The sequence below is a fragment of the Bufo gargarizans genome, chromosome 2, assembly GCF_014858855.1.
Source record: "Bufo gargarizans isolate SCDJY-AF-19 chromosome 2, ASM1485885v1, whole genome shotgun sequence".
Classification (NCBI taxonomy): Eukaryota; Metazoa; Chordata; class Amphibia; order Anura; family Bufonidae; genus Bufo; species Bufo gargarizans.
In genome coordinates this window covers 49,039,991-49,067,239 of record NC_058081.1, presented here as the reverse complement: position 1 = coordinate 49,067,239, position 27,249 = coordinate 49,039,991, and the positions used below count along the sequence as shown (strand labels likewise).

At 45.5% G+C, this 27,249-nt stretch overlaps 2 protein-coding genes across 2 annotated transcripts in view; both read left to right on the top strand.

Moving 5' to 3' along the window:
* The first annotated feature begins 5,939 nt into the window (after window positions 1–5,939).
* VAMP2 (vesicle associated membrane protein 2) overlaps window positions 5,940–27,249 on the top strand; it is a 32,242-nt gene continuing 10,932 nt past the window's right edge. The window contains exon 1 of the mRNA XM_044278882.1: window positions 5,940–6,039. Coding sequence (XP_044134817.1) covers window positions 6,038–6,039 — 2 coding nt within the window. The 5' untranslated portion in view covers window positions 5,940–6,037. The remainder of the gene's footprint in view (window positions 6,040–27,249) is intronic.
* LOC122927227 lies at window positions 21,943–26,825 on the top strand. The gene is made up of 3 exons (XM_044278881.1): window positions 21,943–22,425; window positions 22,497–22,855; window positions 25,721–26,825. The coding sequence occupies exons 2-3, from the start codon at window positions 22,500–22,502 to the stop codon at window positions 26,682–26,684; spliced, it is 1,320 nt and encodes a 439-aa protein (XP_044134816.1). The 5' UTR covers window positions 21,943–22,425; window positions 22,497–22,499; the 3' UTR covers window positions 26,685–26,825.

The window sequence follows — 27,249 nt, the reverse complement described above, 5'->3', positions numbered from 1 at the left end:
GTGCCATGTCTATCTGTTAATTATTTGGGTTTTGTTATGTATGAGGGGGCGACTGAAAGTCAAGATGTTTAACATTTACACTAAAAGATTTTCTGACCAATCATTGGTCAGATGGTCGTTCACACACACACACATCCTTTGTTATACACACCAACGATTGGTCTGATTGGACAGAAATTGGTCAGATAGTCTGATGGTGTAAATGCACCCTAAGGTTCCTGCGAGGGTGTGCCTGTTTGGGGGGGGGCATCTAAAGAGAACATGAGCAGATTGTGGTCGGATAGGGGTAGAGGTTAGATAGGGAGCAGAGACGGGTAAAGATTAGTGTGTGTGACCTCCTTGTGGGTGGCAGTGGAGGACCACTGTTAGAGGCAGCTGAGTGGTGAGTGTCAATGACGATGTTGAATTCCTCCATGATGATAGTGGAGATGTCAGCGGAAAGAAAGTGTAGGGGCCAAGAGATGGAGGATGACAGCTACTTAGAGAGTGTAGGGAGAGTAGATGCAGACTGACTGAGTATAACTGACTGACTTTAAGGGAGCAGAATGGAGGGTAGAAGTGGAGTTGGGCTGAAGTAGCAGTTATCTGATAGGAGAAGATCAACTCCTCCACTATGTTTACTGCTGGATCGGGGAGTGTGAGTAAAATGAAATCCACCATCCAAGAGTGCAGCAGGGGAAGCTGTCAGCCATCTGTCACCCGTTCATTTATCTGGTAATAGATCCCTTCCTTCCCGACAATCTCCTGCAGTATGGTCTAGCCATCACTGGTCTAGTGTAAAGGGATCTTTAGGCATGTTTCGCACTAGAGCTAGAGATTCAGCAGGGAATAGACATAAAGTAGATGAGAAGATGGAAGTAAGCCAGGAATCTCCATAGATGGTCTCATTAGCTACACAGCATACAATACAGTACACATCTATCACTTGATTTCTATCTGACCCAATTCGGGGCCCATACATTTGTCCTGGACATACGAGGACACAAGGGTGGTGTATTGGCGTAAGTATCTTCTCCATTACTTGGGCTATAAGTTGTGAGTAGAATGGGGACATCTGCTGGGTCACTATTGCTATTATAAGATGAAATCACAGAAATCTGTATTGCAGAATGTTCTGAGTGAACCTACCTCCCCCCATGAGAAGCTTACAGTATTACAGAGGATCTACCACTGGATAAAAGCAAAGATCATTGGAGCAAGTGGCAAATATTCCTCAGAAGACCCAAGAAAAGGAGAAATGATGGAATGTCCTCATACTGTATATAATGAGAGCACAGCAAAACTACAAATAGCACTTTAAGCGATGACGACCATTCCGAAGCTTGCTTTAGGTTGTATCCCTCGCTGTAAAATGATAGGAGCTGTCTAATTGGTTGGGCTATGTATATATTTACTACATCTCTGCCCGTTATTAGCAAAAAAGATTCAATCCTTTATTATTTGTCTTTTTATTGTAGGACGACCCACTACCTGTGGTTCCCAGAAAAGACCCGCTTTGAATGTGAGATCACACTCCATGGTCCATTTGTGGTATGTCCTGTGCCGTCCTAATGTCACCACTTGTCTTCATAGAGTCTTTGGCTATAGTGCTTGTCCTAAATGAGAGGAAGGAGGAGGGAGAACCCCCTAATTTTGATGAAGAACCCGACCCAGAATCAATGCTGACAAATACAGGCGAATCTGAGGACAACAACATTCTAGAAGATCAAGGAACTTGTAAAGTGCCGATTTATAAACCAAGAGATTGGGGTACAAGTGTCCAGGAGAACACCAGTTGTGCCAAATGAGGAACGTCCTGGACCATCCATGACTCCCACTCTTCAGGATGTGAAAGAGAGGCCAAAGTTCAAGTATAACATTGCATTCAGTAATATGTCCTGGGTAATGCAATGCCTCCTAAGAACCAAGGATGCAACTTTCGTCAATAAAAATTTATTGGGAGAGGATTCTGGTCTATGAACGTCAACAAACTGAAGCACCAGAGTCTAGAACACCAGGAGCCAGAACATCTGAACCAAGATAGGCAACTTTAGAGATAACTAAAAGACTGCCTCAACTAACCATCACACATGTCTGACCTGTTCCTGATTGATCATTGCTCCATCCATGTGACAGGATTCAATGATCCCTGATTTCTTCCCCTTGGTTACTTTGGGCGATACTGCTCTGTTTCTCTCCTTTTTTACAATCTGTTGTCAGTGAGGAAAACCGGAGGTTCACGCCCTGTGGATGGCCAGAAGCCTTAAGTTCTCACAGGTGTAATGCTACCTGTTGATGGCAAATAGCTCGGCTATCGTTATCTGTGGATGGCACCAGACATAGATAACATCTCTGCGCCTCAGCGAATCCTAAATCAACCACTGACTATACAGTAAGACTGCCTCATACCACTGTGAAGAGTCCCTCACCCCATAACATTATGGAGGTCTACATCACCCCATACTATCGTGGAAGTCTACGTTACTCCATACCATTGTAGTGGTCTACATCACTCCATACCATTGTGGATGTCTACCTCACCCCATACCATTGTGGATGTCTACCTCACCCCATACCATTGTGGATGTCTACCTCACCCCATACCATTGTGGATGTCTACCTCACCCCATACCATTGTGGATGTCTACCTCACCCCATACCATTGTGGATGTCTACCTCACCCCATACCATTGTGGATGTCTACCTCACCCCATACCATTGTGGATGTCTACCTCACCCCATACCATTGGGGATGTCTACCTCACCCAGGGGCTCATTGGCTCAGGGCAAGAGTCTAGTTTAGGCCCCCGTCTCTCAGTGCTTTGTGGCAAAGGGCAGGGAAGCACATAGCCTTCCTGAGGCAAAAATTTAAACTGCACCTTCCCATGCCAAATTCTTGACCTAACCCCTTCCCTCCAGCCAGAGGTGTAACTTGACCAGCATGCACATTCTATAATACCGGTGTCTTCTTATACGGCACAAGTATCTTTGGGGCCCCTCAGGCTCCTGGACCCGGTAGTGACTGGTACATCTGCACCTCTTATAGCTACGCCCCTGACCTCACCCCATACTATCATGGACCTCTACCTCACCCCATACCATCCTGGAGGATACTTCCACCAATGTCCACAGCAAGGTTGGACCTTCTTCTATTATTGCAGCTTAATAAACATAAAGTTGTAGAGTAAATCTTATATGTAGTGATAAGACAGCTAACAATAGCAGACGGGGAAATAATAATCTAGGGGGCGCTATTATACTCACTACCTACATCCTGACTACCATTCAGGAGGCTAGGCGGAGGCTGATCATAATATACCCATATAATGTGCGCTCTCTAATGACGCCCCCCTGATTATGGGATAATTGCTGACTAGTTGGACTGGAGCATTGGGGTCTCCATCTCCATCTCATGTGGTGGAGCTGCTGCTGCAATCCAGTGGCTCCAGGAGCTTCAGGAGATCACTACTGACATCCGTATACCGCACACGGAGGTACTCACACCGACTTAGCCCCAAATTGCAGGGACTATCCCTAATTTTCAGAGATAGTCCCAGGGTACCAATATGGGTAGAGCTAAGCCCCATCGATAAGTGGGGTCCTGGGAATGTTTGGGGGTTTTCCCAGGAGCAGGGCTTACGTGGCCCAAGTTCATCAACTACAATGTTGGTAATATGTGAGAAGTATAAGTGTTAGTGGACAGCCCCTTTAAGGACCTTATGTAAGATACAGGAAGGGGTTGCCCATAGCAACCAAGCAGATAGAATTTTGAATATTTCCAGAGGCCTTTGATAAATGAGAGCTGGGATCTGATTGGTTGCTATGGGAACTCTGGTTTTAATGAATCCTTGATTTTTACATCTATAATTATGACCCGTTCCGTCAGACCGGGGCATGTTCTTCCTGTGTCTTGCTCCACACGTGTCTAGGATGATAGATCCCTCCCCACCTAACAGGTGGCCCTCTGCCGTCAAGGTGCCAATCGGAGTCTGCCATTTCTCTGCATCTGGGAAAGCTGAGTGATCATGAATATGGCCGATATGGGTCACCAACCAACTTTCCCCGACTCCTGAACGGCAACAGAGATGCCACCAAAATACCTCAAACATGGCTTCATGACTCGACGGATTTACCGTCGGGATTCTGGAAAAGTTGGAGCTGTAATGGCATCATGGTCGGCCTTCCGTTGGTGGATGCCCTTTGGGTGTTCTCCATAAGTGTAGGAACATTCATACCATACAGTGTGGTGCCCAAATAACAGTGCCATATAATGCCACACAATACCGCCATACAGTGCTCAAATAACAGCTCCATACAAAACGTAATCTAATAACAGCGCCAAACAGCGCCACACAATACCGCCATACAGTGCTCAAATAACAGCTCCATACATAACGTAATCTAATAACAGCGCCAAACAGTGCTCAAATAACAGCTCCATACATAACGTAATCTAATAACAGCGCCATACAGTGCCACAAAATAGCGCCATACAGTGCTCAAATAGCAGCTCCATACATAACGTAATCTAATAACAGCGCCATACAGTGCCACACAATACCGCCATACAGTGCTCAAATAGCAGCTCCATACATAACATAATCTAATAACAGCGCCATACAGTGCCACACAATACCGCCATACAGTGCTCAAATAGCAGCTCCATACATAACATAATCTAATAACAGCGCCATACAGTGCCACACAATACGCCATACAGTGCTCAAATAGCAGCTCCATACATAACGTAATCGAATAACAGCGCCATATAATGCCACACAATACCGCCAAATCGTGCTCAAATAACAGCACCATACAGTGCTCAAATAACAGCTCCATACATAACGTAATCGAATAACAGCGCCATATAATGCCACACAATACCGCCATAGAGTGCCCAAATAACCGCTCCATATATAATGTAATCTAATAACGGCGCCATACAGTGCCACACAATACCGCCATACAGTGCTCATATCACAGCTCTGTACATAGCGTAATCGAAACACAGCGCCATATAATGCCACACAATACCGCCAAATCGTGCTCAAATAACAGCGCCATACAGTGCTCAAATTACAGCTCCATATTTAATGTAATCGAATAACAGCGCCATATAATGCCACACAATACCGCCATAGAGTGCTCAAATAACCGCTCCATATATAACGTAATCTAATAACAGCGCCATACAGTGCCACACAATACCGCCATACAGTGCTCATATCACAGCTCTGTACATAGCGTAATCGAAACACAGCGCCATATAATGCCACACAATACCGCCAAATCGTGCTCAAATAACAGCGCCATACAGTGCTCAAATTACAGCTCCATATTTAATGTAATCGAATAACAGCGCCATATAATGCCACACAATACCGCCATAGAGTGCTCAAATAACCGCTCCATATATAACGTAATCTAATAACAGCGCCATACAGTGCCACACAATACCGCCATACAGTGCTCATATCACAGCTCTGTACATAACGTAATCTAATAACAGCGCCATATAGTGCCCTTTGGCAGGCATCTCTGGCGGAGGTGCCCCCTATGTGACTGCACAGGTCCCGATATCACGCTGAATTATATTATACCGCACAGTCGTGGCGGTTATGAATGTCCAAAAGCAGTGTGCCCAAGAGCTGACAATCTAAACGGATTCATTGATATGACTGCGGTCCAGTGATTTGCTTCTATCAGCCATTTCCTGACATCTTCAGGATTTCTCCCTCCTGGCATTGATGGGCCCCTGCCCCCGCCGCCATCACCCGGGTGCCCAGGGCTGCAGCTCTTATTAGGCACTGCTGGGGTGGTGCAGCAGGCGGGCGGCAATGATATAGGTGATATATACAGCACACACTGTGACACATTGTATCTATGAATAATATATAGCACTCCAGCCCTCCTCCCATCCCCCTCCTTCATCCCCTCCCTGCCCCCTCCCCCTCTGCAAAGCCCCGGATGTCAGTGACGTCATTGAGAGCCATCTTTTGTCAGGAGCTGGAGAAGAAGGAGCTGCAGCAGCACCAGAGCCTGAACAGCACCCTGCAAGATGTAAGTGTCCTTCCCCATCCCCCTCCCTGCACCCTACACCTGCACACGACACCCCCATATAGCTGTACTACTCCCCCAGGGTACGTAGTGTCGCACCCTGCATCCAGACGGGGACCATCCCAGATCCGTGCCCTGCACCCACCGCAATCTGCTGTTGTGTCACACACTGCAGGAGCACACACATCACACCGCAGTCTGCATCCCCTGCCGGGGGGACACACCAACCCACACTGCACCCTGCGAGTGTGACACCCTCATATGCTGCAGCCGTCCGGATTGCTTGTGTGACACCCTCATCCACTGCACAAAACTGGAGGCCGATGGCAGGAGCACACACGCGTGACCCGCTGCACCCTGACAGATTGTAGTGTCACACACGGCGACCATTAACACCAGCTAATGCCAAATGTCACCCATCTGTACACTGTGCCCCCAAATAAGGCATGATGTCACCCATCTGTGTATAGTGCATCCAGTGTCACCCATCTATATACGGTGTGCCCAACTACAGCCTAATGTCGCCCATCTATATATACAGTGCGCCCAGGTACGGCCTAATCTCACCCATCTATATACAGTGCACCCAACTAGAACCTAATGTCACCCATCTATATATTCTGCGCCCAACTACAGCCTAATGTCACCCATCTATATACAGTGCACCCAACTAGAGCCTAATGTCGCACATCTATATACAGTGCACCCAACTACAGCCTAATGTCACCCATCTATATACAGTGCACCCAACTACAGCCTAATGTCACCCATCTATATATACTGCACCCAACTACAGCCTAATGTCGCCCATCTATATACAGTGCACCCAACTACGGCCTAATGTCACCCATCTAAATATACTGCACCCAACTACAGCCTAATGTCACCCATCTATACACAGTGCACCCAACTAGAGCCTAATGTCGCCCAGCTATATACAGTGCCCCCAACTACAGCCTAATGTCACCCATCTATATACAGTGCGCCCAACTATGGCCTAATTTCGCCCATCTATATACAGTGCACCCAACTATGGCCTAATGTCACCCATCTATATACAGTGACCCCAAAGAGATCCTAATGTCACCCATCCATATACAGTGCGCCCAACTACAGCGTAATGTCACCCATCTATATATACTGCGCCCAACTAGAGTCGAATGTCACCCATCTATATACAGTGCGCACAACTACAGCCTAATGTCACCCATCTATATATACTGCGCCCAACAACAGCCTAATGTCGCCCATCTATATACAGTGTGCCCAACTACGGCCTAATGTCACCAATCTATATATACTGCGCCCAACTACGGCCTAATGTCACCCATCTATATATACTGCGCCCAACTACAGCCTAATGTCACCTATCTATATACAGTGCGCCCAACTACAGCCTAATGTCACCCAGCTATATACAGTGTGCCCAACTACAGCCTAATGTCGCCCATCTATATACAGTGTGCCCAACTACAGCCTAATGTCGCCCATCTATATATACTGCGCCCAACTACAGCCTAATGTCACCCATCTGTATACAGTGCGCCCAACCATGGCCTAATGTCACCCATCTATATACAGTGCACCAAACTAGAGCCTAATGTCACCCATCTATATACAGTGCACCCAACTAGAGCCTAATGTCGCCCATCTATATACAGTGCACCCAACTACAGCCTAATGTCACCTATCTATATACAGTGCACCCAACTAGAGCCTAATGTCACCCATCTATATACAGTGCACCCAACTAGAGCCTAATGTCGCCCATCTATATACAGTGCACCCAACTACAGCCTAATGTCACCCATCTATATACAGTGCGGCCAACTATGGCCTAATTTCGCCCATTTATAAACAGTGCACCCAACTATGGCCTAATGTCACTCATCTATATACAGTGCCCCCAAATAGAGCCTAATGTCACCCATCCATATACAGTGCGCCCAACTTGAGCCTAATGTCACCCATCTATATACAGTGCGCCCAACTACAGCCTAATGTCACCCATCTATATATACTGTGCCCAACTACAGCCTAATGTCACCCATCTATATATACTGCGCCCAACTACGGCCTAATGTCACCCATCTATATATACTGCGCCCAACTACAGCCTAATGTCACCCATCTATATACAGTGCACCCAACTACAGCCTAATGTCACCCATCTATATACTGTGCGCCCAACTACAGCCTTATGTCGCCCATCTATATATACTGCGCCCAACTATGGCCTAATGTCACCCATCTATATACAGTGCCCCCAAATAGAGCCTAATGTCACCCATCTATATACAGTGCGCCCAACTACAGCCTAATGTCACCCATCTATTTATACTGCGCCCAACTAGAGCCTAATGTCACCCATCTATATACAGTGCGCCCAAATAGAGCCTAATGTCACCCATCTATATACAGTGCGCCCAACTATGGCCTAATGTCACCCATCTATATACAGTGCCCCCAAATAGAGCCTAATGTCACCCATCCATATACAGTGCGCCCAACTAGAGCCTAATGTCGCCCATCTATATACAGTGCACCCAACTACAGCCTAATGTCACCCATCTATATACAGTGCCCCCAACTACAGCCTAATGTCACCCATCTATATATACTGTGCCCAACTACAGCCTAATGTCACCCATCTATATACAGTGCACCCAACTACAGCCTAATGTCACCCATCTATATATACTGCGCCCAACTACGGCCTAATGTCACCCATCTATATATACTGCGCCCAACTACAGCCTAATGTCACCCATCTATATACAGTGCACCCAACTACAGCCTAATGTCACCCATCTAATTACTGTGCGCCCAACTACAGCATTATGTCGCCCATCTATATATACTGCGCCCAACTATGGCCTAATGTCACCCATCTATATACAGTGCGGCCAACTATGGCCTAATTTGCCCATTTATAAACAGTGCACCCAACTATGGCCTAATGTCACTCATCTATATACAGTGCCCCCAAATAGAGCCTAATGTCACCCATCTATATACAGTGCGCCCAACTACAGCCTAATGTCACCCATCTATATATACTGTGCCCAACTACAGCCTAATGTCACCCATCTATATACAGTGCACCCAACTACAGCCTAATGTCACCCATCTATATATACTGTGCCCAACTACGGCCTAATGTCACCCATCTATATATACTGCGCCCAACTACAGCCTAATGTCACCCATCTATATACAGTGCACCCAACTACAGCCTAATGTCACCCATCTATATACAGTGCGCCCAACTACAGCCTAATGTCACCCATCTATTTATACTGCGCCCAACTAGAGCCTAATGTCACCCATCTATATACAGTGCGCCCAAATAGAGCCTAATGTCACCCATCTATATACAGTGCGCCCAACTATGGCCTAATGTCACCCATCTATATACAGTGCCCCCAAATAGAGCCTAATGTCACCCATCCATATACAGTGCGCCCAACTAGAGCCTAATGTCGCCCATCTATATACAGTGCACCCAACTACAGCCTAATGTCACCCATCTATATACAGTGCCCCCAACTACAGCCTAATGTCACCCATCTATATATACTGTGCCCAACTACAGCCTAATGTCACCCATCTATATACAGTGCACCCAACTACAGCCTAATGTCACCCATCTATATATACTGCGCCCAACTACGGCCTAATGTCACCCATCTATATATACTGCGCCCAACTACAGCCTAATGTCACCCATCTATATACAGTGCACCCAACTACAGCCTAATGTCACCCATCTAATTACTGTGCGCCCAACTACAGCATTATGTCGCCCATCTATATATACTGCGCCCAACTATGGCCTAATGTCACCCATCTATATACAGTGCGGCCAACTATGGCCTAATTTTGCCCATTTATAAACAGTGCACCCAACTATGGCCTAATGTCACTCATCTATATACAGTGCCCCCAAATAGAGCCTAATGTCACCCATCTATATACAGTGCGCCCAACTACAGCCTAATGTCACCCATCTATATATACTGTGCCCAACTACAGCCTAATGTCACCCATCTATATACAGTGCACCCAACTACAGCCTAATGTCACCCATCTATATATACTGTGCCCAACTACGGCCTAATGTCACCCATCTATATATACTGCGCCCAACTACAGCCTAATGTCACCCATCTATATACAGTGCACCCAACTACAGCCTAATGTCACCCATCTATATACTGTGCGCCCAACTACAGCCTTATGTCGCCCATCTATATATACTGCGCCCAACTATGGCCTAATGTCACCCATCTATATACAGTGCCCCCAAATAGAGCCTAATGTCACCCATCTATATACAGTGCGCCCAACTACAGCCTAATGTCACCCATCTATTTATCCTGCGCCCAACTAGAGCCTAATGTCACCCATCTATATACAGTGTGCCCAACTACTGCCTAATGTCACCCATCTATATACAGTGTGCCCAACTACAGCCTAATGTCGCCCATCTATATATACTGCACCCAAATACAGCCTAATGTCACCCATCTGTATACAGTGCGCCCAACTATGGCCTAATGTCACCCATCTATATACAGTGCGCCCAACTACAGCCTAATGTCACCCATCTATATATACTGCACCCAACTACAGCCTAATGTCACCCATCTGTATACAGTGCGCCCAACCATGGCCTAATGTCACCCATCTATATACAGTGCACCCAACTAGAGCCTAATGTCACCCATCTATATACAGTGCACCCAACTACAGCCTAATGTCACCCATCTATATACAGTGCACCCAACTAGAGCCTAATGTCACCCATCTATATACAGTGCACCCAACTACAGCCTAATGTCACCCATCTATATACAGTGCACCCAACTAGAGCCTAATGTCACCAATCTATATACAGTGCACCCAACTAGAGCCTAATGTCGCCCATCTATATACAGTGCACCCAACTACAGCCTAATGTCACCTATCTATATACAGTGCACCCAACTAGAGCCTAATGTCACCCATCTATATACAGTGCACCCAACTAGAGCCTAATGTCGCCCATCTATATACAGTGCACCCAACTACAGCCTAATGTCACCCATCTATATACAGTGCCCCCAACTACAGCCTAATGTCACCCATCTATATACAGTGCGGCCAACTATGGCCTAATTTCGCCCATTTATAAACAGTGCACCCAACTATGGCCTAATGTCACTCATCTATATACAGTGCCCCCAAATAGAGCCTAATGTCACCCATCCATATACAGTGCGCCCAACTTGAGCCTAATGTCACCCATCTATATACAGTGCGCCCAACTACAGCCTAATGTCACCCATCTATATATACTGTGCCCAACTACAGCCTAATGTCACCCATCTATATACAGTGCACCCAACTACAGCCTAATGTCACCCATCTATATATACTGCGCCCAACTACGGCCTAATGTCACCCATCTATATATACTGCGCCCAACTACAGCCTAATGTCACCCATCTATATACTGTGCGCCCAACTACAGCCTTATGTCGCCCATCTATATATACTGCGCCCAACTATGGCCTAATGTCACCCATCTATATACAGTGCGCCCAACCATGGCCTAATGTCACCCATCTATATACAGTGCACCCAACTAGAGCCTAATGTCACCCATCTATATACAGTGCACCCAACTACAGCCTAATGTCACCCATCTATATACAGTGCACCCAACTAGAGCCTAATGTCACCCATCTATATACAGTGCACCCAACTACAGCCTAATGTCACCCATCTATATACAGTGCACCCAACTAGAGCCTAATGTCACCAATCTATATACAGTGCACCCAACTAGAGCCTAATGTCGCCCATCTATATACAGTGCACCCAACTACAGCCTAATGTCACCTATCTATATACAGTGCACCCAACTAGAGCCTAATGTCACCCATCTATATACAGTGCACCCAACTACAGCCTAATGTCGCTCAGATCTATATACAGTGCACCCAACTACAGCCTAATGTCACCCATCTATATACAGTGCCCCCAACTACAGCCTAATGTCACCCATCTATACAGTGCGGCCAACTATGGCCTAATTTCGCCCATCTATAAACAGTGCACCCAACTATGGCCTAATGTCACTCATCTATATACAGTGCCCCCAAATAGAGCCTAATGTCACCCATCCATATACAGTGCGCCCAACTTGAGCCTAATGTCACCCATCTATATACAGTGCGCCCAACTACAGCCTAATGTCACCCATCTATATATACTGTGCCCAACTACAGCCTAATGTCACCCATCTATATACAGTGCACCCAACTACAGCCTAATGTCACCCATCTATATATACTGCGCCCAACTACGGCCTAATGTCACCCATCTATATATACTGCGCCCAACTACAGCCTAATGTCACCCATCTATATACTGTGCGCCCAACTACAGCCTTATGTCGCCCATCTATATATACTGCGCCCAACTATGGCCTAATGTCACCCATCTATATACAGTGCCCCCAAATAGAGCCTAATGTCACCCATCTATATACAGTGCGCCCAACTACAGCCTAATGTCACCCATCTATTTATACTGCGCCCAACTAGAGCCTAATGTCACCCATCTATATACAGTGCGCCCAACTGCAGCTTAATGTCACCCATCTATATATACTGTGCCCAACTACAGCCTAATGTCACCCATCTATATACAGTGCACCCAACTACAGCCTAATGTCACCCATCTATATATACTGTGCCCAACTACAGCCTAATGTCACCCATCTATATACAGTGCACCCAACTACAGCCTAATGTCACCCATCTATATATACTGCGCCCAACAACAGCCTAATGTCACCCATCTATATATACTGAGCCCAAATACAGCCCAATATCACCCATCTATATACAGTGCGCCCAACTACAGCCTAATGTCACCCATCTATATACAGTGCACCCAACTACAGCCTAATGTCACCCATCTATATATACTGCGCCCAACTACAGCCTAAAGTCGCCCATCTATATACAGTGCGCCCAACTACAGCCTAATGTCACCCATCTATATACAGTGTGCCCAACTACAGCCCAATGTCGCTCATCTATATATACTGTGCACCCAACTACAGCCTAATGTCACCCATCTATATACAGTGCCCCCAACTACAGCCTAATGTCACCCATCTATATACAGTGCGGCCAACTATGGCCTAATTTCGCCCATTTATAAACAGTGCACCCAACTATGGCCTAATGTCACTCATCTATATACAGTGCCCCCAAATAGAGCCTAATGTCACCCATCCATATACAGTGCGCCCAACTTGAGCCTAATGTCACCCATCTATATACAGTGCGCCCAACTACAGCCTAATGTCACCCATCTATATATACTGTGCCCAACTACAGCCTAATGTCACCCATCTATATACAGTGCCCCCAAAGAGAGCCTAATGTCACCCATCTATATACAGTGCGCCCAACTACAGCCTAATGTCACCCATCTATTTATACTGCGCCCAACTAGAGCCTAATGTCACCCATCTATATACAGTGCGCCCAACTGCAGCTTAATGTCACCCATCTATATATACTGTGCCCAACTACAGTCTAATGTCACCCATCTGTTTATACTGCGCCCAACTAGAGCCTAATGTCACCCATCTATATACAGTGCGCCCAACTGCAGCTTAATGTCACCCATCTATATATACTGTGCCCAACTACAGCCTAATGTCACCCATCTATATACAGTGCACCCAACTGGAGCCTAATGTCACCCATCTATATATACTGCGCCCAACAACAGCCTAATGTCACCCATCTATATATACTGAGCCCAAATACAGCCCAATATCACCCATCTATATACAGTGCGCCCAACTACAGCCTAATGTCACCCATCTATATACAGTGCACCCAACTACAGCCTAATGTCACCCATCTATATATACTGCGCCCAACTACAGCCTAAAGCCGCCCATCTATATACAGTGCGCCCAACTAGAGCCTAATGTCACCCATCTATATACAGTGTGCCCATCTACAGCCCAATGTCGCTCATCTATATATACTGTGCACCCAACTACAGCCTAATGTCACCCATCTATATACAGTGCACCCAACTACAGCCTAATGTCGCCCATCTATATACAGTGCACCCAACTACAGCCTAATGTCACCCATCTATATATACTGCGCCCAAATACGGCCTAATATTACCGATCTACATATACTGCGCCCAACTACAGCCTAATGTCACCCATCTATATATACTGCGCCCAAATACGGCCTAATGTCACCCATCTATATATACAGTGCGGCCATCTAAAGCCTAAAGTCACCCATCTAGATATACTGCGCCCAACTACAGCCTAATGTCACCCATCTATATACAGTGCGCCCAACTACGGCCTAATGTCACCCATCTATATATACTGCGCCCAACTACAGCCTAATGTCACCCATCTATATATACTGCGCCCAACTACAGCCTAATGTCACCCATTTATATACAGTGCGCCCAACTACGGCCTAATGTCACCCATCTATATATACTGTGCCCAACTACAGCCTAATGTCACCCATCTATATATACTGCGCCCAACTACAGCCTAATGTCACCCATCTATATACAGTGCGCCCAACTACGGCCTAATGTCACCCATCTATATATACTGCACCCAACTACAGCCTAATGTCACCCATCTATATATACTGCGCCCAACTACAGCCTAATGTCACCCATCTATAAACAGTGTGCCCAACTACGGCCTAATGTCACCCATCTATATATACTGCGCCCAACTAAAGCCTAATGTCACCCACCTATACATACTGCGCCCAACTACAGCCTAATGTCACCCATCTATATATACTGCGCCCAACTACAGCCTAATGTCACCCATCTATATACAGTGCGCCCAACTACGGCCTAATGTCACCCATCTATATATACTGCGCCCAACTATAGCCTAATGTCGCCCATCTATATACAGTGCGCCCAACTACAGCCTAATGTCACCCATCTATATACAGTGTGCCCAACTACAGCCCAATGTCGCTTATCTATGTATTTTGTGCACCCAACTACAGCCTAATGTCACCCATCTATATATAGTGCACCCAACTACAGCCTAATGTCACCCATCTATATACAGTGCACCCAACTACGGCCTAATGTCACCTATCTATATACAGTGCGCCCAACTACGGCCTAATATCACCCATCTATATATACTGCGCCCAACTAAAGCCTAATGTCACCCATCTAGATATACTGCGCCGAACTACGGCCTAATGTCACCCATCTATATACAGTGCGCCCAACTACGGCCTAATGTCACCAATCTATATATACTGCGCCCAACTAAAGCCTAATGTCACCCATCTAGATATACTGCGCCGAACTACGGCCTAATGTCACCCATCTATATACAGTGCGCCCAACTACAGCCTAATGTCACCCATCTATATATAATGCGCCCAACTACGGCCTAATGTCACCCATCTATATATACTGCGCCCAACTACAGCCTAATGTCACCCATCTATATATAATGCGCCCAACTACAGCCTAATGTCACCCATCTATATACAGTGCGCCCAACTATGGCCTAATGTCACCCATCTATATACTGCGCCCAACTACAGCCTAATGTCACCCATCTATATACAGTGCACCCAACTACAGCCTAATGTCACCCATCTATATACTGTGCGCCCAACTACAGCCTTATGTCGCCCATCTATATATACTGCGCCCAACTATGGCCTAATGTCACCCATCTATATACAGTGCCCCCAAATAGAGCCTAATGTCACCCATCTATATACAGTGCACCCAACTAAAGCCTAATGTCACCCATCCATATACAGTGCGCCCAACTAGAGCCTAATGTCACCCATCTATATACAGTGCGCCCAACTACAGCCTAATGTCACCCATCTATATATACTGTGCCCAACTACAGCCTAATATCACCCATCTATATACAGTGCACCCAACTACAGCCTAATGTCACCCATCTATATATACTGCGCCCAACTACGGCCTAATGTCACCCATCTATATATACTGCGCCCAACTACAGCCTAATGTCACCCATCTATATACAGTGCACCCAACTACAGCCTAATGTCACCCATCTATATACAGTGCGGCCAACTACAGCCTAATGTCACCCATCTATATACAGTGCACCGAACTACAGCCTAATGTCACCCATCTATATATACTGCACCCAACTACAGCCTAATGTCACCCATCTATATATACTGCGCCCAAATACAGCCCAATATCACCCATCTATATACAGTGCACCCAACTACAGCCTAATGTCACCCATCTATATATACTGCGCCCAACTACAGCCTAATGTCGCCCATCTATATACAGTGCACCCAACTACGGCCTAATGTCACCCATCTATATACAGTCCACCCAACTAGAGCCTAATGTCACCCATCTATATACAGTGCGCCCAACTATGGCCTAATGTCACCCATCTATATATAATGCGCCCAAATACGGCCTAATGTCACCCATCTATATATACTGCACCCAACTACAGCCTAATGTCACCTATCTATATACAGTGCACCCAACTACGGCCTAATGTCACCCATCTATATACAGTGCGCCCAACTACGGCCTAATGTCACCCATCTATATATACTGCACCCAACTACAGCCTAATGTCACCTATCTATATACAGTGCACCCAACTACGGCCTAATGTCACCCATCTATATACAGTGCACCCAACTATGACTGTGTGCCTGTATGACTGTGTGCCTGTATGACCGTGTGCCTGTATGACCGTGTGCTTGTATGACCGTGTGCCTGTATGACCGTGTGCTTGTATGACCGTGTGCTTGTATGACCGTGTGCCTGTATGACCGTGTGCTTGTATGACCGTGTGCTTGTATGACCGTGTGCCTGTATGACCGTGTGCCTGTATGACCGTGTGCTTGTATGACCGTGTGCCTGTATGACCGTGTGCTTGTATGACCGTGTGCTTGTATGACCGTGTGCCTGTATGACCGTGTGCTTGTATGACCGTGTGCTTGTATGACCGTGTGCCTGTATGACCGTGTGCCTGTATGAACGTGTGCCTGTATGACTGTGTAGATCTGGTTTCCATACAGTAAAATTACTCTAATCCAGCATGATCATGAATTTATCATTTGTTCTTGTTTCTTGTACAAAACCACAAAATGCTGACAAATCTTAAAAAAACACAAAGCTGCATGCTGAGGGTTGTAGTACTTTTTAGACCATTTAAATAATCTAGAAGATTTTATAACCCAATATCCATTAGGATCCAGTCATCCCTAATTGGAGGATTCTACTGAGGAAATTCCACATATCTGACATACGTGTCAGATATCTGTATATGCTGTGCACTCCATATTGTGTGTGGCAGTATACATGTATGAGCAGTATGTATGTTGTATGATCAGTATACATGTATATTGTATGAGTAGTATAGATGTATGAGCAGTATGTATGTTGTATCAGTAGTATACATGTATATTGTATGAGGAGTATACATGTATGAGCAGTATGTATGTTGTATGAGGAGTATGTATATTGTATGAGTAGTATAGATGTATGAACAGTATGTATGTTGTATGAGTAGTATAGATGTATGATCAGTATGTATGTTGTATGAGGGGTATACATGTATATTGTATGAGTAGTATACATGTAGGAGCAGTATGTATATTGTATGAGGAGTATACATGTATGAGCAGTATGTATGTTGTATGAGTAGTATAGATGTATGAGCAGTATGTATGTTGTATGAGGGGTATACATGTATATTGTATGAGTAGTATACATGTAGGAGCAGTATGTATGTTGTGTGAGGGGTATACATGTATGAGCAGTATGTATGTTGTATGATCAGTATACATGTATATTGTATGAGTAGTATAGATGTATGAGCAGTATGTATGTTGTATGAGTAGTATAGATGTATGAGCAGTATGTATGTTGTATGAGGGGTATACATGTATATTGTATGAGTAGTATACATGTAGGAGCAGTATGTATGTTGTATGAGGGGTATACATGTATGAGAAGTATGTATGTTGTATGAGGAGTATACATGTAGGAGCAGTATGTATGTTGTATGAGGGGTATACATGTATGAGAAGTATGTATGTTATATGAGGAGTATACATGTATGAGCAGTATGTATGTTGTATGAGGAGTATACATGTATGAGCAGTATGTATGTTGTATGAGGAGTATACATGTAGGAGCACTATGTATGTTTTATAAGCAGTATATATATGTATGAGCAGTATGTATGTTGTATGAGGAGTATACATGTAGGAGCATTATGTATGTTGTATGAGGAGTATACATGTAGGAGCAGTATGTATGTTGTATGAGGAGTATACATGTATGAGAAGTATGTATGTTGTATGAGGAGTATACATGTATGAGCAGTATGTATGTTGTATGAGGAGTATACATGTATGAGCAGTATGTATGTTGTATGAGGAGTATACATGTATGAGCACTATGTATATTTTATAAGCAGTATATATGTATGAGCAGTATGTATGTTGTATGAGAAGTATACATGTAGGAGCAGTATGTATGTTGTATGAGGAGTATACATGTATGAGCAGTATGTATGTTGTATGAGGAGTATACATGTATGAGCAGTATGTATGTTGTATGAGGAGTATACATGTATGAGCAGTATGTATGTTGTATGAGGAGTATACATGTATGAGCACTATGTATGTTTTATAAGCAGTATATATGTATGAGCAGTATGTATGTTGTATGAGGAGTATACATGTAGGAGCAGTATGTATGTTGTATGAGGAGTATACATGTATGAGCAGTATGTATGTTGTATGAGGAGTATACATATATGAGAAGTATGTATGTTGTATGAGGAGTATACATGTATGAGCAGTATGTATGCTGTATGAGGAGTATACATGTATGAGCAGTATGTATGTTGTATGAGGAGTATACATGTAGGAGCACTATGTATGTTGTATGAGGAGTATACATGTATGAGCAGTATGTATGTTGTATGAGCTGTATGCATGTTATATGTGCATTATTCATGTTTTATTAGCAGTATACATGTTGTATGTGCAGTATACATATTGTATACATTGTGCACCCACTTTCATGTTGTGCCCCCTTTTAGTAGTGCCACCTTTGTTAATAAAATAATTGCCTCCTTTTTTGACAACAGAAAGTTCTGTATATGCTGTGTATTTCATGTATGTGTATTGGGCAGCATACATGTTTTATATGCTCTATATTCAATGTTGTATATTCTGTATAAGGCACATTATATGTGCTTATGTGCGATGCACGGCAACGGCCATGGGTCCCTTAAAGAGAATGTTTTTGGTGACGCCAGTTGTAGTGAAACAACAAGGGCACGGGCCCCTTTTAGTGATGCAGTAAATGGTACCCAGGTGTAGGAATGCCAGAGTGGTGTAGGGTAAATGTCACCCCGGCGTTGTCGTCCGAAGCAGAGCAAATAGGGGGAATAATTGTGGGATTTGAAGAGATAAATTAAGTCCAGACCTTGTGATGAAGTTCAATAACAGCTTTACTTGAATAAACGTTTCTCCAACAGTTTCCGGCTTTGTCTTGGTTCCCAGCAGGCGTCAGCACTAACTCTGGCAGGCAAACAAACTCAACTCTGCTACACCTGTTTCTCCCTGGCTCTGCTGTGCTGACAAGTTTACTGTATAACTTTGCTTCTTTCTTTATGCTGCAACTTCTCTCTGTAATCTGTCTCTAGATTAATACCAGGGAATCTATACCTCCTGGCTTCAGAGGCTTTGGCCTCTGTGTCCAGCAGAGCTGAAGGTGCTCTAGTTGGCTTAGGCAGGACATGTCCAGCAGGGACGTGTACTCTCCACTGACCTCTAACTAATTAAACTCCTCCTTAGGCCTCTTTCACACGGGCGTGAGTTTTTTTGCCCGGATAAGAGCCGGGTGCGTTGCGGGAAAATGCGCAATTTTTTCTGCGCAGGTGCAAAACATTGTCATGCGTTGCACTCGCGTGAAAAAAATCGCGCATGTTTGGTACCCAAACCCGAACTTCTTCATAGAAGTTCGGGCTTGGGATTGATGTTCTGAAGACTGTATTATTTTCCCTTATAACATGGTTATAAGGGAAAATAATAGCATTCTGAATACAGAATGCATAGTAAACCAGCGCTAGAGGGGTTAAAAAAAATAATAATAATAATTTAACTCACCTTAGTCCACTTGCTCGCGAAGCTGGCATCTCCTTGTGTCTCCGCTGCTGATGAACAGGACCTGGGGTGAGCTGCTCCATTAAATACAGGTTAAGGACCTTCGATGACGTCACTCCGGTCATCACCATATGTACTGCCAGGTATATGTGTGTATAGGGCAGTACACGTTGTATATGGTTTATTCTTCCTGGTACATGTAGATAGGACAGTACACATGTTGCATATGGTATATAGTCCCTGGCACAGGTGTAGCTAAAGGCTCATGGGCCCTGGTCCAAGGGTTCAGCCCGGGCCCCCCCTTCCCTCAGTGTTTTGTGGCTAGGGAAGCACATAGCCTTCATGCTGCCTGCGGCAAAAAATTTAAACAGTAGACCCCCCCCCCCCCCCCCCCCATGCCAAATTCTTGACCTAACCCCTTCCCCCCAGCCAGAGCTATAACTTGACCAGCAAAACTTTCTATAATACTGGTATATTCTTATGTGGCACAAGGGACTTTGGGCCCCCTCAGGCTCCTGGGCCCGGTAGCGATTGCTACCTCTGCAACCCCTATAGCTACGCCCCTGGTCCCTGGTGTATGTGTGTATATGGCAGTACACAAGTTGTATATAGTATATACTCCAACTTCAACTTCACCCGCACCTACTGTGTCCTTCTCCCAGACCGTGTAGATTGTAAGCCCTCGCGGGCAGGGCCCTCTGTCCTTCTGTACCCGTCTGTAACTCGTCTTGTTTATGATTAGTGCAATTGTCTGTATTATGTATGTGCACCGCTTATCATATGTACAGCGCCAGGGGATGAATGGCGCTTTAATAATAAATAATAATAATAATACTCCCTGGTATATGTGTGTATAGGGCAGTACACGTTGTATAAGTTATATAGTCCTTGGTATATGTGTGTATAGGGCAGTACACGTTGTATATGGTATGTACTCCCAGGTATATGTGTGTATAGGGCAGTTTACATGTTGTATATGGTATGTACTGCCAGGTATATGTGTGTATAGGGCAGTACACGTTGTATATGGTATGTACTGCCAGGTATATGTGTGTATAGGGCAGTACACGTTGTATATGGTTTATGCTTCCTGGTGTATGTAGATAGGACAGTACACATGTTGCATATGATATATACTCTCTGGTATATGTGTGTATAGGGCAGTATACATGTTGTATATGGTATCTACTTCCTGATATATGTAAATAGGGCAGTATACATGTTGTATATTATATATAGTTCCTGGTATATATGTGTATACGGTGTTATACATGTTGTATATGGTATATACTTCCTGGTATATGTAGATAGGGCAGTACATATGTTGTATATGGTATATACTCCTTGGTATATGTGTGTATAGGGCAGTACATATGTTGTATATGGTATATACTTCCTGGTATATGTAGATAGGGCAGTACATATGTTGTATATGGTATATACTTCCTGGTATAAGTATATAGGACAGTATACATGTTGTATATGGTATATACTTCCTGGTATATGTAGATAGGGCAGTACATATGTTGTATATGGTATATACTCCTTGGTATATGTGTGTATAGGGCAGTACACATGTTGTATATGGTATATACTTCCTGGTATATGTAGATAGGGCATTCCCTTACGTCCTAACCAGCAGCACATGTGGGGTTTATCCGCCCCAGTGAAACTGGTAGGACAGACGGAATGTTTAATGAAGTAAAGTAATCAAATAAATCCACGCCCCCATTACCTCACTATAAGAGGCCAAACCCCCCATACATCAGTGTGTTTTTTTCTGTCCTTGGGACTGCAGGACAGACGGGGCAGCCATTTGGCTGCCATGCTCTTAGATTTCATGCTAACCTTGTGTTTCTCTTTCAGGGTTGCAGCTTATCTGATCAAGCTGGTGCTGCCGGCAGTTTGGAGGCTCGGAGCTCCTGCATTCAGCTTCCTGTTTGGCTTACACACATTGTGTTCCAGCGCCCTCTGGTGGTTTGTTGCTGAACAACAATGATTAAAGTTTGTTCAAACCTGGCGTCTGACGTCAGTTTGGGCGCCAAATTTGAATATATAAAGCCTCCAGTCCTTCCAGGCTGTGCTGTTGCAGCCTTGGGTTGGTTACTGAGGCAGACTACTTTAGTCACCAGCTTTCCTGTGTCTGGTAGGTTTGCTGCTTCCTTGGTTAGCTAATGAATAGACATTGTTCATTCATTTTTAACTCTTTCTCTGCAGATAATGTCCTCTGCCGGTGATGGGGATCGGACTGGGCGCAAGACGTCATCCAAGCGCAAGCATTTGGCGTGTAGGGATTGTGACACCCCTCTAGCGGACTCCTATGAATTTAATAGGTGTCCCTCTTGCCGTCCTCCTCCTCCTCTGCCTCCTGATACGGAGCCTACCATACGGGACGTAGTAGTCTGGGTAAAGGACTTTGTGGAGTCCTCAATGAACACCCTAAGGGATTCTGTGTCATCCAGAAGACCCAGTGTCCGATCTCCTCTGAGACCCACTCCTATGCAGGAGGAAGTCTACCATACCGTGGACGAAGTCCATTCCTCTGAGTCTAGCGGGGAGGAAGAAGAGGCTGGAAGGTACGCCTTTCCTGTAGAGAAGACCCAGAGGTTACTTAGATCCATCCGGTCGGGGGACCAGGATGTTGATCCCGGGGAAGCTTCAGAGTCCACCTCTAGGGGGCCAAGGGCCTTCAAAGTGGACGAGACTCTGTCTCGATTAATGAAGCTAGGATGGAAACATCCTGAGAAGGCACCGGTCATCTCAAAGCGCTTCAAGTCCATGTTCCCGATTGTGACTTCCCAATTTGACCAGTGGGGCACTGTGCCCAAAGTTGATTTGGCAATTGCAAAATTGTCTAAGAGGACTCTTGTCCCGGCTGATGACGGCTCCAACTTACAGGACCCGATGGACAGGCGGGTAGAATGCACCTTGAGAAGGTCTTACTCCACTGCTGCTGCTGCTGCATCTGTGGCCATATCCTCTACGGAGGTAGCCGTCTTCCTCCAAAGACGCCTCCGACAGGTGCAGTCGGATATCGACTCTGGCATATCCCGTGATGACATCCTGGCGCAGTTTAAGTCCATTCTACGTGCCGTGGAATTTCTGTGTGACTCTGGCCCACAACAGTTAAAATTAGCCTCTAAAGCTATGGCCCTCTCTGCAGCGGGTAGGAGGCCACTATGGCTAAAACCTTGGGTGGCAGATAATGCCTCCAAGTATAATTTATGCAGCCTCCCTTACGAGCCAGGAAGGCTTTTTGGGACTGAACTGGACCGCATTATGGAGGGTCTTGCCGATAAAAAGGGCAAATGCCTTCCTCAAACCCCTAAGGGTAGGGGTAGGCAGGGTAGAGGGTCCAGATCCTTTCAGGGCCAATCCAGGCCTCAGCGAGGCCGTGGGTCCAGGAGGGGAGGATCATATCGTTCCGGTGGGAACAAAAACAATAAAGCCGACCAGTGACGGCCCTCCCCTTCCGTCAGATCCAGTCATAAATTTGACTCCTATTCTTTCAGACCTCCCAGTCGGAGGCCGTTTAACTTTTTTTCTAAATACCTGGACAGAGTTTGTTCCAGATCCCTGGGTCCTGAATATAATAAGGACAGGGTACAGGATAGAATTTTTATCTGTTCCCCCAGAAAAATTTGTTTTGACAAGATTACTTCCACGCGCGAAGCAAACGGTGTTGGAGGAGTCTATACTGGAATACAGGCGGAAAGGGGCCTTGGAGGAGGTTCCTCCAGAAGAGATTGGATCCGGCGTCTATTCGCCAGTTTTCCTTGTTCCCAAAGCCACAGGAGGTTGGCGCATGATCATAGATCTCCGCTACCTCAACCGATTCATAAAGAAAAGGCGGTTCCGGATGGAAACCATCAAATCGGTAATCAGCATCCTGAGCCCAGGGGACCTGATGGTCACACTGGATCTAAGGGATGCCTATCTCCACATCCCTGTGTGCCAGGCCCACAGGAAGTATCTACGAGTGGCAGTAAGTCTCAGAGGGACGGTGAAACATTTTCAGTTTGCCGCACTTCCCTTCGGCATCACAACCGCGCCCTACATCTTCACCAAAGTGGTGATAGCTGTAGTAGCTCCCCTCAGATTGAGAGGCCTGGAGATCATTCCATATCTGGACGATTGGCTTCTAAAAGCCCACTCGGTAGAGACGCTTCATCTTCATCTTCTGCAGGCTCAGTCCTTCCTCCAGCGCTTGGGCTGGATTATCAATTGGCAGAAGTCAGAGATTTCTCCCTCCACTACCAGGAGGTTTCTGGGGTTCATAATAGATTCTGCCAACATGACGCTCTACCTTTCTCCGGAAAGGAAGTTACGCATTTCCAAGACTGCAGATCAACTCATGGTTCCCCGCCGGGTAACTATCAGAGTATTGATGAGGATGTTAGGCCTAATGTCAGCAGCCGTGGATGCGGTTCCTTGGGCCTTGTGGCATATTCGCCCTCTTCAAGCGGAAGTTCTGAGTCTATGGGATCGAACTCCCAGAGGGCTAGAGACAAAGTGCTCCCTGTCATCTCAAGCTCGCCGCTCACTGAAGTGGTGGAAACAGGTCAAAGATGGGAGGTCCTTGATCCAACCTTGTTGGATCCTGTTGACGACAGATGCATCCCTTCTAGGCTGGGGTGCCCATCTAGAGGAACTTCAAGTTCAAGGATCCTGGAGCCCTCAAGAGCGTTTGATGTCATCCAATCTGAGAGAACTCAGAGCAATCCGGATGGCTCTCTTTCATTTTTTCCCCCTTATCAGAAACAAGGCTGTAAGGGTTCGCTCAGACAATTCTACTGCGGTATCTTACATCAACAAACAGGGAGGCACCAGGTCTCAGAGTCTACTCTCAGAAGTAGGTCTAATTCTGTCTTGGGCAGAGCAGAATCTTTCCCACCTTTCAGCAGTCCACATTCGGGGGTCCCTGAATGTGGTTGCAGACCAGCTCAGCAGAGGAGTCCCAGCTCTGGGAGAAATGTCTCTGAATCAGGAGATCTTTCATCAGATCACTCTCCGGTGGGGTCGCCCGGACATAGATCTCATGGCGACAAGATTCAATGCCAAAGTGGAAACGTTCTGTTCCCTGTATCGGGAGGACAATCCCTTGGCAGTAGATGCTCTGTCAATTCCATGGGAGTTCAGGCTGGCCTACATCTTTCCTCCCATCGCCATGATACCCAGGGTATTGATGAAGATTCGGCAGGACCAAGCCTCAGTAATAGCCGTGATTCCATTCTGGCCCAGGAGGTCTTGGTTTACCCTGCTCATGCAGATGAGCCGAGGGCAATATTGGAAGCTTCCCCCAATGCAGAACCTGGTGTCCCGGGGCACTCAGCTCTGCCTGGATCCATCCAGACTCAATCTGACAGCCTGGAGATTGATGAGTCCCTTCTAGAGCCGGAAGGGCTATCAGCAGCGGTCTTAAGAACGATGTCTCATTCCAGAGCTCCTGCGACTGTCAAGGCCTACGCCAGGGTAAAGCGCATTTTTCTTCTATGGTGTGCATCTCATCAAGTACCATCTCAGGATCCTCCAGTATCAGCTATTCTTCAGTTCATGCAGGATGGACTAGATAAGGGCCTCAGCCCTTCTACACTCAAGGTACAGATCTCTGCTCTGTCAGCCGCCTTTGGCAGATCTTTACATCAAGACCCTCTGATTAAGAGGTTCCTTAAAGGAGCCGTACGTCTTAAGCCTAGCATTTCAAGACCTATACCGCAGTGGGATCTCTCAGTGGTGCTTAAAGGGTTGAGTGGTCCTCCCTTTGAACCCTTGGAAGAAGTGGACTTTAAGTTTTTATCCTGGAAGGTAACCTTTTTGTTGGCCGTAACTTCGGCCAAACGCATTTCAGAGCTTCAGGCTTTTTCGGCATGTGAGCCATACACTTTATTTTTACCGGACAGAGTCCTTTTACGTTTTTTACCCACCTTTTTGCCTAAGGTGCCCTCTGTGCACAACATTAATCAAGTTGTGTCTTTGCCTGTGTTATGTTCCTCTTCTTCCTCTGCAGAAGAAACTTCCCTCCATACTCTGGATGTGGCCAGATGTTTGAGAATCTACATTGAGAGATCCCGGGAGTTCAGAAGGTCAGATAATCTTCTTATCCTGTTCTTTGGCAGGAATAAAGGGAAGAAGGCCTCTAAGCCTACTCTAAGTAGATGGATCAGAGAGGCCATCAGAGAATCTTTCGCTTCCCAGAATAGACCTCCTCCTGCCTTTGTCACTGCTCACTCCACCCGAGCAGTCTCTACTAGTTGGGCCGAAAGGTCTCTTATTCCTCTGGAACAGATCTGTTCCGCAGCCTCCTGGAGCTCACATTCTACCTTTGTGAGCCATTATAGACTCAACCTCAGGGGATCAGAAGACACTGCCTTTGGGCGGTCTGTTTTGAATTCCATTCAGCATTGAAGTCCCTACCCTTTAGGCTAACTTCTTGCTAAGTCCCCACATGTGCTGCTGGTTAGGACGTAAGGGAAGCGTTAATTTCTTAACGTTAATTTGTTTTCCCTTAGTCCTAACAGCAGCACACAAATATCCCTCCCTTTGTTTTTTGAGAGTTTCTTGTTATGACACACTGATGTATGGGGGGTTTGGCCTCTTATAGTGAGGTAATGGGGGCGTGGATTTATTTGATTACTTTACTTCATTAAACATTCCGTCTGTCCTACCAGTTTCACTGGGGCGGATAAACCCCACATGTGCTGCTGTTAGGACTAAGGGAAAACAAATTAACGTTAAGAAATTAACGCGTACATATGTTGTATATGGTATATACTTCCTGGTATAAGTATATAGGACAGTATACATGTTGTATATGGTATATACTTCCTGGTATATGTAGATAGGGCAGTACATATGTTGTATATGGTATATACTTCCTGGTATAAGTATATAGGACAGTATACATGTTGTATATGGTATATACTTCCTGGTATATGTAGATAGGGCAGTACATATGTTGTATATGGTATAT